Raw genomic sequence first — 16,985 nt, forward strand, 5'->3', positions numbered from 1 at the left:
TTAACCTTCCTTTTGAGTAAGAGTAGTCATGTGTATGCTGAGGAATTTGGATGCTAACAGTAAAAATGTGTTAGTTTCATACTTAGTTGTTAACAGGAGAAAGACATGGCCACTCTGCTTCCTGCACAAAGAATATATTGTATATAGAAAGCTTGGAGGGAGAAAATCCAACTAGGCAATGACAGGAATGTAGTAAGAATTGCTAATGAGGCTGGGCAGTGGTGGCGTACGCCTTTAATCCCAGCACATGGGAGGCAGAGGCAGGTGGATCTCTGTGAGTTCAAGGCCAGCCTGGACCACAGAGGGAGGTCCAGGAAACGTGCAAAGCTACACAGAAACTCTGTCTGAGAAACCAACCAACCAACCAACCAAACAAACAAACAAAAAAGAGTTGCTAATGATTTGAATGGATGGTAGAAAGGATAGGAAAAAAACAGTAACCTAAAGCTAATAAACCGAAAAACTTAGTGTTTTTTTTCCTGTTGTGTGGCATTTTATGTGTTAATTCATTTAATCATGACGAAGACTTGTGGCACTGACACTTTTATACCTACCTTACCTGTATAGATGAAGACACTGCATTTCAGAAAGGTTAAGTAATTTTCCTGAGATCAGATAGCTAATAAATGGTAGACATGACATTTAAACCTAGATAGTTTGTGTCAGGCTTGGTGAGATAAATTTCAGAGCAATTAGGCTAGAGGGACAATGAGTTCAGGAAGCTTAACTGTCCCATTCATGCTGGACAAGAGGAGAGGAGACACACATTTAAGCCCTGAATTTAAGTTTGGATATTGGAGAAGTGTCTGGTGCTAGGCCATCTTGGCCTTCCTTGAACTGTAGGGTTAGATCTTACTCCTGTGTTCTTTTTCCAAATAGGAGTGGAAGGTGTTTTTGATTTGTTTTTTGTTTTCCAGCCACAGTGGGTTTTCCCCAAATTCAGAGGCTTGTTATTCAAGCCCTTAAATTGCTAGGCCTTTTTTTTTTTTTTTTTTTTTTTTTTTATCTGAATTAAAGGTAAGGGGGAAAGAGTCACAAGGTTTCTGCCTTTCCTCCAGTAACTGCTGCTGCTCTTGGTCTTACCTTTCAAGAATGTGAAGAAAAGCTTGTAAGTGACTAAATCACCTTGGTTAGCAGCTCCTAAGTGCACTGTACATTTGTAAAGCCCATTCCTGACTTTAACCGTCCATTAAAAATGTCTGGTAAATTTTCTCACAGGTGTTAGACAATATCTGACTTTTGCTTTGGATAAGCAAGTGCATGCCTCTCTTCTGTCACTGAAGATTCTCTTTCCTTAGCTCTCTGGTGGGTTATTGCCCTATACCTCCTCTTTGGTGGGTCATAAATGGGTTTGAAATTTGCAGGTTGTCCAGTTATTTGTTGTTAATTATTCTTTCTAGCATTTTACCTCTGAGTAAAGCTTTGCATCTTTACTTCTGAATCATTACACATTATCTATACTCTTAGTTTATGCCTGTAGTATTACAATGATATTTACGAGTAAAGTTGGTGTGGTTTCTGTCTCATCAATCAAGTTGGAATTTTGCTAGTTACATGTAAACCTAAAATATTAATTTGAGAGGTAGGTATTATAGGATCTACTTCAGACATTTTTCAACAAATAAAATAGATATTCATGTTGATGTTTAAAAGAGTCCATGGTATGTATGTCATTAAAAATAAGAGCCAAGGGGGCTGGAGAGATGGCTCAGAGGTTAAGAGCACCGACTGCTCTTCCAGAGGTCCTGAGTTCAATTCCCAGCACCACATGGTGGCTCACAACCATCTATAAAGAGATCTGGCACCCTCTTCTGTATACATAATAAATAAATTAGTCTTAAAAAAAAAATGAGAGCCAAAAGAAATTTTGAAAACTCTGGTGAGTAAACACTTGCTTTTATCTGTATTTTTGAGTAAATAACTTTTTCAAAGTTGGCAGAATGGTTAGTTACTGAACTGGAACAAAAACTAAATTACACTTGTGTCTCAGTGTATTGATTTGACCAGACTGTCCTAGTTTATGAGTTTATCATTCATATTTGGAATTTTTTCATTAAATTGTTACTGCCTTCTAAAAACAAGCTTTTTTTTTTTTTTTGTTAAGAGATAATATTAGAGGATAAAACAAAGCTTGGAAAAATTGATTTACTTCATCATTCTTTGTATCTAAGCAAAAAGGACTGTTTAACAACTTGATTATGAATGATATTTATTTTAGGTCCTTTGATTTTTCTCAGGTAACTATAATAGTCATGTGACCACAATACATTGACTTCCTGAAAGGATGGTCTAAATGAGCATCAGAGAAAGACTTTCTAAGGAGTAATTAAGCTTATTTAGGAATGGAATCGCATTACAACTTGAAAAGCATATCATAGTGAACTGAGTATATAGTGAGGACTGTGCCAGTTCGAAGTTTTCAAGGCAAATGAATGTGTTGCTGAAGATATTTTGGGACATATCCCTGGCGGTAGACATTAGGAGCAAAGGTTATATCAGTCTAGGCTTGCACATTGTGTGTGTGTGTGTGTGTGTGTGTGTGTGTCTGTCTGTCTAAGTGCGTGTGTGCGTGTGCGTGTGTGTGTGTGTGTGTGTGTGTGTGTGTGTGTGTGTGTGTGTAGATGTTATTCTAAACGGTCTTATTAAATAAGAAACACAGAGCCAAATACAGAGTTAAAAGCCCAAGAGGTCAGAGCACTAGCGAATAGCCTTTAGTTTACCAGTTGCTGCCATGAGAGACCTTCTCCTGTGTGACTGTCTTTTTATTGCCTTTCTGTTCTGCCTTCTCATTGGTTCTAAACCCAACCACATGACTTCCTCATCACTGCCTGTCTATACAGACCTCCAGGTCTCTATGGTTGATACTTGGATTAAAGGTATGTGTCACCATGCTTGCTGGCTATGTCCTTGAACACACAGACTGTGCCTGCCATGTGATCAGATTAAGGGCCTGTGCTACCACTGCCAGACTTCTGCTAAATGGCTTGCTATTAGATCTGACCCCTGGCAATTTTATTTATTAACATACAAATAAAATCACATTTCAGCACAAATAAAATATCTCTGTGTGTGTGTGTGTGTGTGTGTGTGTGTGTGTGTGTGTGTGTATGTGTGTGTGTGTGTGTGTGTGTGTGTTAGCAGAGACCTTTGTGATTAGTAGCTCTAAGGTAGTCATAAGAGGGAACCTTCTTCAAAATCTACAAGTGTCTTTGTGTGTTTGCTAATGTTACAACTCCTTAAATTTAAACGGTTTAAATCTATTCTGATTGCTTATATATTGTTAAAAACTGTCTTTTTTGCTAACTGCTTTTCTTTCAGGGAAAGTTCAGTCGTTTTTTCTTAATGTCTTGTGGAAGTAAAGCAGCTGTTTTGAAGATTAGACTTTAAGGTATGTAGTGCTTCGTTTCTCCTTACCATTTGACTTACACTCTAGAAATAGGTAACTTTATGTATTTACGGTTCACACGGACACACACACAAACACACACACACACATATACACACACGAGTGATTTTTAGTAGGTAATACACTTACAGTAATGTACACAGGCAGTATCTATATAAGGAAATCCTACTTTTCCCTTTGCAAAGGGTTGTTGTAGTATCCTCCTCCTACCTCTTGTTTCTTTACTTTTACATGAGGTCTGTTTTCTCTCACAACCAGACTATCACAATAGCCAACTGTTCTGTCTGGACTTTTTAGGATGACCTAATTTAATAACTTTCTTTAAGTTTGCCTTCAACATACTACTTTACAAAGAATACACACACTTGTAATTAGTGTCTAATCCAGAAAAGATATTTGGGTGACTTCCACACCATTATCTGTTTATTATATTTTTCATATTTTAAATATGTCGTTTAAAGGTATATAGTTTCACAGCTTATGACAGACAACTAGGATTATGAGGAACCTCTTGATGGGATCATGACTGCCTTCAAAAGGCCCAGCAAATGTCATAATTAATGATGTGATACTTTAACCTTCCCCTGAGATCAGGAATATAATCTGGGTACTCATCCTACTCCTTGTCCAGGTAGCCTGTGTTGTCTGCTAAAGACAGAAAGAAAAAGTGTGTAGACCTGAAAAAGAAGCACTCTAACTGCTATTAGGGACAGATAACACTCCGTATGTAAAAGCGGTCTATAGAAAAGTAGAAATTTGAGTAAGATTTTCCCAGAGTGTCAGTAGTAAGTCATCTATCATTTCAAGTGACAGTTTATCAGTAATTATATCTGCTTTTTGTCAGACTGAGCAAATGTCTTCACAACTTGGTTTACTGATAGTTCCTTCTCAATTGGAATTAGAGTTTTTGTTCACCTTGAGTGCCGATCACTAGTTCTCTTATTTTAGTCTGTTAATATGATTTTGGTTTTTTACTGTTAAAACTATCTGCATTTTTAGAAACAACTGTTTGTTTTTGATACTCTGCTGGGTTTGGTTCTCTAACGGTTGCTACAGGTTTTTGCTTCTATGTTACCAAGGCTATCAGTGTGAAGGTTTGTTATGACAACACATAACAAAGGCTTATTCTTAATTATGAGTGCCCAGCCTTAGCTTGGCTTGTTTCTTTCCAGCTTTTCTTAACCTAAATTATCCCATCTACCTTTTGCCTCTGGGCTTTTACCTTTCTCTATTTTTTATGCCTTATTTCTTACTCTGTTGCTGGTTGTGTAGCTGAGTGGCTGGCCCCTGATGTCCTCCTTTTCCTCTTGCTCTTATATCTCTCCTCGCCCAGATTTCTCCTATTTATTCTCTCTGGCTGCCAGCTCTGCCTATCCTTTCTCCTGCCTCGCTATTGGCCTCCTGCCTCAGCTCTTTATTAGACCATCAGGTATTTTAGACAAGCACAGTATCACAGTTTCACAAAGTTAAACAAATGCAACATAAACAAAAGTAACACACCTTAAAATAATATTTCCCAACATTGTAATATACTACCTCAATTGAATGAAGAGAAAACATATTAAATGATTATGTCAGTTGATGCAAAAAATGTATTTGACAAATCTCATGATAGTAGAATCCAGAAAGTTAGAAGAGTACTTTCTTGTTATGATGAAGAACATTTTTATATATATATATATATATATGGCCAACTACATGTTCAGGAATATAGAGGTCAAAGGACCACATGTCGAGTTGGTCCTCTCCTTCCTCCATGTGAGTTTTGCAATCAAACTTAGCTTGTAGGCTTGTCATCAGCTTCTTTAACTGATTGAGCCACTTCGCCAGCCTTTATTATGATAAATTTTAGACATAGACCCAGTGAGTTATTTAACGAATATTCATACATTGGTCACCTAACTTGAGCAGTATAGAGTTTCTAGAGGAAGAGAAGTGATAGAAAGACTGTATATTATTTGTGTAGACTTTAGAGGCTGGATAGCCTTAAAAATGGCCATCTGAATTCTGGAAAGGCTGAGAACCCAGTTCAGCCAATCAGTCTGTTGCCTCATCAGTCTCCGTCTGGTGCTGAAAAGCTGCAGTATTTCTGGAAAGCCTTTGGAACATTCAAGAATCTGGGGTCTGATGTCAGTAAAGGACAGCAGCAGCAGTGGGATTGTTACACTCACCAACAGGAAGGAAAGGAGGCAGAAAAGCTGCTTGCTTTTCCCTTAGACCTCTGGGGATTCATTATATGACTCTTAGCTGGAATGTACCACCCATCTGATGGAAGGACTTCTCCCTACTTCTTCCTGGAAATGCCCTCAAAGACTTCCCCAGGGGCATGTTACTTAGCAGATTCCAGATCTATCAAGGTCAACAATCACATTTATTGGCTACTTTATTTTGTCTTTTGATATTCAACTCATTTGACTGTTGTATATTTATTTTGAGACACAATTATGAACTATGTAACTTAAGCCATATTTCAGGATGTAGAAGAACAGTCTCCAAAAATTATACATGTATGTGTACATGTTTATGCCAAAAGATAATTAGGCTATCGAAATATTCACTCAATTTTTAAAAGATATACTTATTTTTATCTGTGACTGCATTAGCATCACATGCCTGATGATACCAAGTGAAGAGGCCAGTAGAGGACATTGGGTTCCATGAGAATTGGAGTTTTAGGTGGTTGTGATGTCTGATGTGGGTGCTGAGAACTGAACTGAACTGGTGTCCTTATAGGCCAGTAGAGGACATTGAGTCCCATGAGAACTGGAGTTTTAGGTGGTTGTGATGTCTGATGTGGGTACTGAGAACTGAACTGAACTGGTGTCCTTATAAGAGCAGCAAGCTGCACTCTCTGTCCTGCTCTTTCTCATCTATATTTTAACAGTAATAGCGAAACTAATGTCTGCATTGGTATATGGCTCTTCCTAATTTTTGGGGTATATATACAGACACAATTCCATTATTACAATATAAATAATTTAACAGTAGCTTTTGTGTATGATCACATTTCAAGTGAGACCTTCCCTGTGGTTATTTAGTGAATTCTTTTTCAATTTGTTTTCTTCTACCAGAGTGGCATCTCAAATAGGAAACTCACTGTGAAGGTTTGTAGTAATTGAAGGACTATCTATCCTGCATGATAGAAACTAAAGCTAGCGTTAGTGGCACTGGCAGAGGATGGATGGTTAACCTGCCGTTTGTGTGTCTCCTAGGTTCTGAACTTTCTAAAATGCTGAATATCTTCTTTCCCTGCCTTTTTCTAGGTTAAGAAAATATTTGAGTCAAAATCAGCTGTACTTTGGTATTATGTATTCCCTATAAATTTTGTTATTTTTGTTTCTTTGTGTATAATATTTATATTTGAAAATGTTTTTAGTGAAATAGTAAATGTGAATTACTGGGGATTTGTATGTATATGTGTGAGAAAGGGTGCTGTGTGTGTGTGTGTACATTAGAATTTAGAACTGACATTTGTTAGATTAGACAATAATCTAGTTAATCTTTGACTAAAATCTTACTTCCATTTACTTTAGACTAAAATCCTATTTTCATTTAAATTATCATGTATTGCTCCAAGGTCAGTTGAAAACAAAGTATTTTTCACTTTTTGTGAAAATTGCTTATTTGAGATTGTTTATTTTGTTCCTTAAGTGCCCAGCATGTGCTAGAAAGGTAATAGCTTTGGTGAGAAGGAAACTTTTTTATGGATTTAACTGTAAAGAACTGTGGCTCCTTGGCCTTGTCTAGTCATGCTGTGGTTTTAATGGAACAAAGTCAGCGAATAAAATAATGTTTCTGTAAGTCTGGGGGTGAAATGCTTAGTCTGAACTGCTTTAGTTGTTTGCTGTGGAGGCTGAAACATTCTCATTGAATTGAATTTGCCAAAACAAAATGACAATGGATGGATTAAGGGAAATAAAAGTGATAATAGTGCTCATGAGCCATAAAAATGCCACACGTAAAAACCTGAGTTTGAGGCTTGGATTCCCTCTTCACACTTTTCCCCCTCTTCACAATCACTAAGTTACTGATCCTACCCCACTAAAACTGTCCGTAGTACAGTGGTGTCTGTTCTGAGATAGAGAACATGAAGCTGCCCTTGAGTGCTGTGTTGGATTGTCAGTCTCTACCTTTGTGGTGAGTTAATATTGGCTGATGAAGTTGCTTTTGGGAGATTGTAGAGGGTTGATTCCCTCTTTTAGTACATTTTCATTTGATCTTGCATCTTTAACATTTTTTTAAGATTTTTAATTATGGGAATTTATGTGTGAGTAGGGTTGTGTACACTTGAGTGCAGGTGCCTGTGGAGGCCAGAGCAGTGTGCTGGGTCCCCTGGAACTGGAGGTATAGGTGGTTGTGAGTGCTTGACATGGGTCATGGGAACCAAATAGAGAGAATTGGAGTATTGTTAAGTGCATAGTTAACTGTATTTAAAAACCTGTGGTCACATTGGAAGTCACATACGTACAAATAAGTCTCTGTTTTGTTTTCAGGTTTTTGGTAAATCTCTAAGATTTTCCACAGAAGCAATGTCTTTGGTAAGCTGATGTTTAATATACAGTGATACATACACATTTACACAGCTGCTTCATATTTTGAACTACTTTATAATTTGATTTTAAATTAGCCTATTTTGTAGTCAGATTTTACATTAGTGCCAATACAATGGAAAACCAGTATCTTCACTTTTTTTATATGATGATGTTATATTATAGTTTTGTATTTATCTAACAATATTTGATTGTTTTTGCCTATATTATCTACTAATATCTCTGCATAAGCTGTGCACATGTAAGAAAACTGGAAGGAAATCAGCTCTTACTTAATGAACACATGCAATTTTTATTAGTTTAAACCACATGCAAATTAATTTCTTTTGTCAGCTTGTATTAAAACAGTTTCTTGTGTGCTGAATTGTGATTTAACAAATTGTATAAATAAAAATTTTTTATATTTACATTTTTTAACCATTTTTTATTTTATAAAATTTTGGTGTCTAAAGGAAGGTTCCATTTTTATAGATTGGATACTTAAAGCTGAATGAAACTGGAAGGAAGGCGATACATTGATAAAGTTTAATATAATATGTATATTCTACCTATATTTATTTATTATTTATTTCTGTTTCTGTGTATGGAGTTTATGTACACCACTTGTAAGCAGGTACCCACAGATGCCAGAAGGCATTTGGTCTCCTGGAACTGGAGTTACAGATGTTTGAGAGCCACTCATTGTGGGTGCTAGAAACCAAACCTCAGTCCTCTGCAAGAGCAGTAAGCAGTCTTTAACTACTGTGTGTGCACCCAGAAAGTACTTGTATATGCCAGCAGGTGATGGTCAGATGTCTTCTATCATTATTTACCATATATTCTGAAGCAGAATATCTCACTGAAACGCAGGTTTGCTAACTCTAGTCTAGCTAGCCAGCTTGTTCCTGGGTCCTCTGTCTCTGCCTTCAGAGTGTTGTGATGACAGGTGGACTGCCAAACCCACCCAGTGTTTACCTGCGTGTTCCAGTCTTCACATACGTATGGCCAGTGTAGTATCATCTACTGAACCATCTCCCCAGCCCTACTAGATACATTTTCATCTTTCTGGCATAATTGTCTTGATTTTTATCCACAGCTGTAAATTATATTTCATTTAACCCATTTTTAGGGATGGGTTTCTTTTGTTTGAGGAGAGGTTGTTGTGTTGCTGTTTGTTGCTTTGGAGTTTTTGATTGGTTCTAGGGATTAAAACCAAACAGTTGTCAATGACAGTCAACACTGTCTCTGAGGTACATCCTCAGTCCCTAGTACTCACATTCTCTTGCCAAACTGTGTGATAAGCTTTGTCTTAAACTATCAAGACATAGTAGAGGCCTTTTATGTCTTTATGAAACCTAGAGAGGTGACCTGTGTGCTGAAGGGTTTTTGTAGATGTCATCAAATTATCTTTAGTGTATTGTATTCAGTAGCTTTTTAGTGAATATGTTTTAGTATCTTAGGGTAAGTGACTTTCTAGATCTATGTTTAATGTCGCAGCAGCTGGACATGAGAGGCTATCAAATGGAAAATAAAAAATGTGTGGCTAGGTGTTGGCACATGCTGTAGTCCCAGCATGACAGAACTCCATGAAGCAGGATCTCACAAGGATACTGTCTCAGGTCAAAAAAGGAAAACTCAGTTCATAGCCACAGTGGTTACATTTCAGTCTTCTATTTGCCATTGTGTTGACTACAGCAGTCCCCTTATCACACAAGGTCCTATTGCACAGAAATATTCTAGTCCTTTTAGGAATATTCATGGAACAATAAAGTGCCCCAGTAACCACTATCATAAAAAGAAATACCAGATTGTGTTACTAGCTTAGGGCATGGTGGGATGCTTTAAGTACTATATTCTTATTGGTGTAGATATTAGACACTTTTGCACCACCTTTCAGACTATTTTTGGATCCCTGAGATAATGTTATATCCAAGTGCTTGTAATGCTGTTAACTTTGTAGATTTAGTGTTTCCATGTTACCACTTATCAGTGATACACATTTATTTATCACTCCTCTTATCTAGCCCTATTAGCGTCCCCTAACAACATTTGTCTCAAGTTAAAAATGATTGTATGCCCACTGTCCCTGTAGTCTTGATTTAGGGCATTATCCTTTACTGTCAGCAAGGGAAACAAATTGCTACTCAGGTTAGGTTTATTTGTAGTATTACATAAATTTATTTATGATGTTCACAGATAATTCTCGCTCAATAGTACATTAATCTGACTTATAAGAGAATGGGTATAGAGAAAAATCAGTTAACTTATTTATATTGAAAAGAATAGCTATATTAATTTATAGTAACTACTTTTCATGGGAAGGCAAATTAATAATTAAAAGGTTTTTTTGTTTTGTTTTTTTCTCATTTTCTGTTTTGAATCAGTAGGCAGTTACTGTTTAGTCTTCCCAAGCTGTGCTGGTTTTCCCATTCTTCTCAGTATGGAGCATACTTGTTAAGATAGGATGCTGAGCCCAGTTATATTGATGGCTTGATTTGACAGCCCAAATCTCCCTTTTATTCCTTTTGCTGAGCATTATTCTATCATAATTAATGAGCTACACTCTTCTTGTATTTTAAAGACTGATTAAATTGCAAAGCCCCTTCTCTGTCTGTGCCGAAGAATCAGCCTTCTTAAAAAGAAAAAGGAATTTATTTCTGTTTGACATTTTAAATAGTTATTTTCAGAGTGGCATGTTAATTTTATTTTTCAATGGGGCAGGAGTAAATGGGCTACTGAAATTTTACATGTTAATTTAGTGATGCTGTTAGCATGAGATACAGCTTTACACAAGATTTTCTCTTTTCCCTTATTATTGTTCTGAATTGCATTATTCAATTGATTTCTGAATCAAAGCCCATTTTTTTAGCTTAAGTAATAAAGTCTTTAAATTCTATAGATGTGTGTGGAGGGGAGGTGATTTTGATTGTCTGAGGAATTTTGAAGTGATAATTTTAAAACGAGTTCTAAAATTTCGGTTTTTGGAATTTCCTCTGCCAAGCTGTAGTATAAATTTCATTTTCCAGTTTTATTTCTTTGTCATATAGGGAAGAAGTAACTGGATGGTTTAATGCTAAAGAACCCTTAGAGCTAGATGCACTTGGGAATATTCGAGACAGAAACATTGTCCCCATCTCCCAAGGTCAGAGTCCTTTATTGACAGCACAGTACTCTAGTGGCTGGATGCCTCAGTGCACTTATTCATCTCCCTCAGTAAGAGTGTCTTAGAGCTCTGACACTGGTGGTGCACACACCTCACATTTTCTCTATTACTTCAGTTGTACAGCAGCTTTTGATATTCTAATGGAGTTTTGCACTTTTCTTGTTGAAGTAGTATAATTAAAATTTAAGCTGGTTATACTTTCATAGGTTTATGCATTAATTTATCTACTTATGAATAAAATTATTTCAAGAACACTAGTTGGTTTCTATAGTAACATTTGGAAGTAGTGCTTTTCTTTCTTTCTTTTTTTTTTTTAACTTTCCCCTTTGCATTTTGAAGTCCTTCTCTTTAGGATAAATCTTTTAAAATGAAATAATATATACTTGGCAGTTTACAGATATCACCATAATAGTCTAAAATGTAGATAGTGATATAATTGCTGTCTTTTCTTTCTTTAGGTTCCGGTAGCTCCCTATATATATACACCCTTGAATCTACTTAAAGAAGGTACAATTGTCCATGTCTATGGTGTTGTGAAATTCTTTAAGCCTCCATATCTCAGCAAAGGAACAGGTAGGTATCAATGTATATGGTGTTTTATGGACAAGAACTGCATTATTGCTCTCAGGGACACAACTCAGAACATGCACAATCCTGATTTTTAATTGTCAAACAATAATGAATAATATTCTTTGACTATTTAATTTTTGAAGTGAATTAATTCAGTGTGGTCTTTAGATTCCAGGGTTTTATTTACTACAACATAAATACAGTTTTAAAGGATGCTAAATGATATGAAAATATGAATTTGTTTGTAGCTGGAGTTTTCTCTGGTCCTGCCCCAGCCTGCAGCCACTTAGACACAAAGAGGCTTATGTGATTTTCAAACTATATGGGCTAATGGCTCAGACTTCTTGCTAACTAGTTCTTACATCTTAAATTAACCCATTTCTATAAATCTATACTTTGCCGTGTGTCTTGTGGCAAGTACTTTACATCTTGCTTCTCCTAGTGGGGGCTAGCAGCATCTCCTCTGCTCTGTCTTTCTCCTTCCTCTCTCTAGTTAGAATGTTCCACCAAACCTTTTTCTGCCTTACCATTGGCCAAACAGCTTTATTTATCAACGAATCAGAGCAACACATATTCATAGGGTACAGAACGACATCCCTATCATTTGTTGATGAAGGTGAACATGTTAGCAGATACTGAACATCACAGTCCTGTAACAGCAGATCAGTTACCCTCAAGTCTGGCATGGAAATGAAAGACAAACAGAAGAGAAAAACTAGCCATAGTTATGTTAATGGATACACACTATAGATTATGCCAAGTGTGATCTGGTAAAAGTATGCTGGGAGAATTAAAAGAATTTTTAAATAATTGAAGTTAAATACTTGTAAGCATAGAGTGTATTGCTGTATTTTAAAGTATATTACATGAGCCCCATCTTAACCACAAAGAAAATACCTGTGAGAAAGATACTAACAATGTAGTAGTAGTAGTAGTAGTAGTAGTAGTAGTAGTAGTAGTAGTAGTAGTAATAATAATAATAATAACTTATCATTATAAAAGCTCAGTGTAGAATGTATAGAAGAAATTATCACAACTTTAAAAAGAACATATTCGTGACTCTCACTGATAACTTTATACTAGTCAGTGAAAAGGATAAAAATTTGCCCTCAGAAATTAGAAAATTGCAGTGTGGCCCGTTAACACACTGCTGTGTTGGAGGTCGTAGCCAAAACAGTTGCAGGAAGGAAGTAAAAGAAATGGCCAATTGGGAAAGATGAAATAAAGCTATGTTTGTAGAGAACATCCTGTAAGTAATAAATACTACACAAAATTTTCCTTTGAGAAATAATAAATGAGTTTAGTAAAATTACAAGATCAAACTTAACATTATATAAGCATATCAGTGATGAGCAATTCCAAAGGTTAACAAAAAGAGAACTTGATTTAGAATAGCATTAATTGTGTAAAGTACTAAGGAATAAGCTTAAGCAGGGAAGGTACTTCTTGTATACTAAGCAGTACAGAATATTGCTGGAATCAAAGATGACACAGAGAGATATGATGATATTCTATGTCCATGGATAGCAAGGCATAATAGTCTCCAAAAGTTTACAATCTTCAAAGCAATGAAAAATTATTGCAATAATAAAAAATTTGTTTTGTTTTGTTTTTTTAAATAGGAAAAGAAAAATCAATGTTAAAAAAAAAATATGTAGAGGGCCCTGAATGGTGAGAAACAGTCCTCAGGAAGGAAAATCTGAAAGTTTATGATGCTCTCATTTCCTAAGCATATTACAAATCTACAGTCATTAAAACAGTATAGTCCTAGCAGGAATACATCTATATTTCAGTGGGATTAAATTGAAATATTAGAAGTAAAAATTCATATGTATGTTCACCTAGCCATTGGCAGACATGCCAAGAATTCACAGTGCAAAAAGGTTGGTCTCTTCCAGTAGTGCTGGGAAAACTGGATGTCCATGTTCAAGGAAAATAAAAAGCAAAGTATTTAAATACATGACATGATGACATGAAATTGAAACTGTCAGAGTAAATTCATTAAAAGCTTCTTTACCTGTTTTTAGACAGGATATCTTTTATGTGACATCAAAGAAATCCACCACCAAAAAAAAAAAAAAAGAAGTCACATGGCAAAGGACCAAGTTGTAGACTTCTCAGCCAACGAACTGGCCAGTACAGCGAAAGACAGCCTATAGAATGGGAGAGACTACTTGTCTAAAGACAACCTATAGAATTGGAGAGACTACTTATCTGTCTCTTAAGGTACTTATCTCAGATATTTAGGGAACTCTTACATCTCAACAGGAAGAAATAAAATAAAAATAAGCTTACTTAGAAATTAGATCAATGAGTTGGATAGACAGTTCTTCAAAGAAGAGAGAGAGAGCAATTAGAACATGAAAAAACATGGTGATAGGCATGAGGCAAAGAAGTCTACCATCCATAGCCACCACTCTATACCTGTTAAGGAGACCATTATTACCAAAAAGCCAAAACAAATGTTGATGTGGCTATGAAGAAAGTGGACTGTTATACCCTGTTGTACTATTGTGCTGCACTCAAGGAATAAATTTTCTCAAAAGTGGAAATTACTTTTTGTAGCTGGAGGGCTTCTCTCCAGGTCCCGAAAGCCCCGCAGTCCCACAATCCACGTATAAAATAATCACTCAGATGCTTATATCACTTATAAACTGTATGGCCGTGGCAGGCTTCTTGCTAACTGTTCTTTTATCTTAAATTAACCCATTTTTATAAATCTATACCTTGCCACGTGGCTGGTGGCTTCCCAGCGTCTTCACATGTTGCTTGTCCTGGCCGTGGCTGCAGTGTCTCTCCTCCTCCTTCCTGTTTCCCCAATTCTCCTCTATCTTTGTCCCGCCTATACTTCCTGCCTGGTCACTGGCCATCAGTGTTTTATTTACATAGAGTAATATCCACAGCACTTCCCCTTTTCTTCTTTTTTTAAAAAGGAAGGTTTTAACTTTAACATGGTAAAATTACATATAACAAAACAATTACCGAGCAGGAATTATAGTTACAATATTAAAGAAGATGTCTTATCTATCTTATATTTGTGAGTTTAAGGTTTTATAGCTAACTTATCTTTTATCATAACTGAGGAAATTACGACTATCTATTCTTCAACCACATCAAAGACCTGAGAAGGAACATAATGGTACCTGAGAAATGGTAGACGGATGCAAGCAACTTTCAGGAATCTTGTAAGAGTAGACCAAGACAGCTGGCAGCCTGGACAGTCACCTAATAATGTTTCTCAGCATTGTTGGTGCATTCAAATTGGCTACAGGCTAGAGTATCTGACAGACCATTTTCAGAAGCAGGATTTTTGAAAGACCATCTTACCCTGTCTTGGCAGAGTACAGTGGTCGCTTTCCTTGTGTCCCGCTTGTCCAGAAAGGACAGCATTGCATTTGTACTGTCAGCCATCAAGGCAAGGGCAGTTCTTTGCCCCGTAGGCCATTTTGTGCCAAAAAGACAAACTTCCAAATGGAAATGTCTTAGAAGCCCAACATTCTCTCGGGATCAATTGGTGCAGCCAGGAGCAATTGTGCCTCACGTCAACAGAATTTTAAGTTATTTAAATGCCATATTCTCTAGGTCTATGAAGTATTTGAAGATTACCTGTCCATCTGACCTATGTATCTGTAAATCTGGATAACCTAACTAACGTAACTATAGAGATGACAGGCATAGGCGACTATAAATCTATAAATCTTATCTACCGAAATAACCTAAGGACTAAGGCTTCACGTAATTAAGGTGAACAGTCTATAAGCAAATGTATGGTGAAGAACGATGACTTCAAAATTGTGACAATACACAAGATATTCATAACAGAGGTAGGAATATATAGTGCGATATGCAATATGACAATAATCTTAAATATATATCAATATACCAAATATCCTAACAGAAGTAGAACATATATAAAGTATGACAGATATAAATTTACATTTGTATCAATATAAAAATGTTTCAAATAAGAGTAGAAATATATGTACATTATAACAAATATAGTTCTGTATTTGTATCAATATACAAATTATCTTAACTTTTGATCCAACAGTCACTTGTAGATACTTAGCTAAATAAATTGAAGTCAGGATCACAAAGAAATACTCTTATTTTCATGGTTCACTGCAGTATTACTCACAAGTTGTAGAATCAGTCAAAATGCCCATCAAGGGGTGAATAGATGAAGAAAACCACATATCCTTCCAGTAGAGTATTGTTGAATTTATGAAGAAGGAAATCCTATTATCCACAGCAATGTGAGAAACCCTTAAACCCAGTATATCAACTGAAGTATGTCAGTAAGAGGCCAGATGCCATGTACCACTTTGGGTAGCTGTGTGTATATCTAGTCATGCACAGGAATGAAAAGCAAAGTGGCTGTTTTTGGCTGGGGGATAAAGTGAGTAGGAAATGGATATTTGCTGTTTAGTGACTGTAAATTTTCAGGTATGCAAGGTTAAAGAAAAGAAAAGGTTGTAGGGATCTATTTTGCTGAATTGTGCTTGTATATTACATTGTGCAGTACACTAAAATTTTGTTCAATTGGTAGACCTTATGTTATATCCTTTTATCCCATTACCCAAAAAAGAATATTTGGTGAAATTAAAAGATTGAAATTTAAAACTACATCAGTTTTCATAGTTTTCTATGTTTATAGTTTTCAAAGAAAATTAAGAAAGTATGATCCATAAATTGTATAATAATGTAATTCTTTAAACAAATTTGTAAAAATGTGTATCAAAAACCATTAATTTGCCGGGCGGTGGTGGTGCACACATTTAATCCCAGCACTTGGGAGGCAGAGGCAGGCGGATCTTTGTGAGTTTGAGGCCATTCTGGTCTACAGAGCGAGATCCAGGAAAGGCTCAAAGCTTCACAGAGAAACCCTGTCTCAAAAAACCAAAAAAAAAAAAAAAAAAAAAAAAAAATTAATTTAGTTTTTTTTACAAGACAATAAAAACAGAGACTACACTTTACCTTAGATTAATTCAACTCAAGTAAATTGAACACTTGTTAGTTTATTTTATTAAGATTACTGTATTAAGTATTATTAAGTACAAAGAATACTACAAAAGTATCCTTTTTATTTTTAATGGGAACTCATACTTTAGACATGTTAAAAATATGAAACAGTGTATAGATAAATAAAAAATATTGTTTGCATTCTGCATCCTAGAAATTGGTCATGTTGGGAACACAGAAATGTCCTCATTGGGTTGATGATGCAAAATGCATTAAAAAACATAAATATTTGCATTTTTACAAGTTTTACATTTGTATTATAGAGCAATTAGTTGAGAGTAAGCTCATGAGTGAG

The 16,985-nt window shown here is 35.9% G+C and overlaps 1 protein-coding gene across 3 annotated transcripts in view; it reads left to right on the forward strand.

Moving 5' to 3' along the window:
• Window positions 1–16,985, forward strand: part of Pot1 (protection of telomeres 1) — a 67,464-nt gene that overhangs the window by 1,383 nt on the left and 49,096 nt on the right. For all 3 annotated transcript variants that reach the window (XM_006988403.4, XM_076566132.1, XM_016006879.2), the window contains exons 2-4: window positions 3,319–3,388; window positions 7,900–7,944; window positions 11,557–11,671. In XM_006988403.4, the coding sequence (XP_006988465.1) occupies window positions 7,936–7,944; window positions 11,557–11,671 (124 nt within the window). In that variant the 5' untranslated portion in view covers window positions 3,319–3,388; window positions 7,900–7,935. The remainder of the gene's footprint in view (window positions 1–3,318; window positions 3,389–7,899; window positions 7,945–11,556; window positions 11,672–16,985) is intronic.

This window comes from Peromyscus maniculatus, chromosome 3 (genome assembly GCF_049852395.1).
Source record: "Peromyscus maniculatus bairdii isolate BWxNUB_F1_BW_parent chromosome 3, HU_Pman_BW_mat_3.1, whole genome shotgun sequence".
NCBI lineage: Eukaryota > Metazoa > Chordata > Mammalia > Rodentia > Cricetidae > Peromyscus > Peromyscus maniculatus.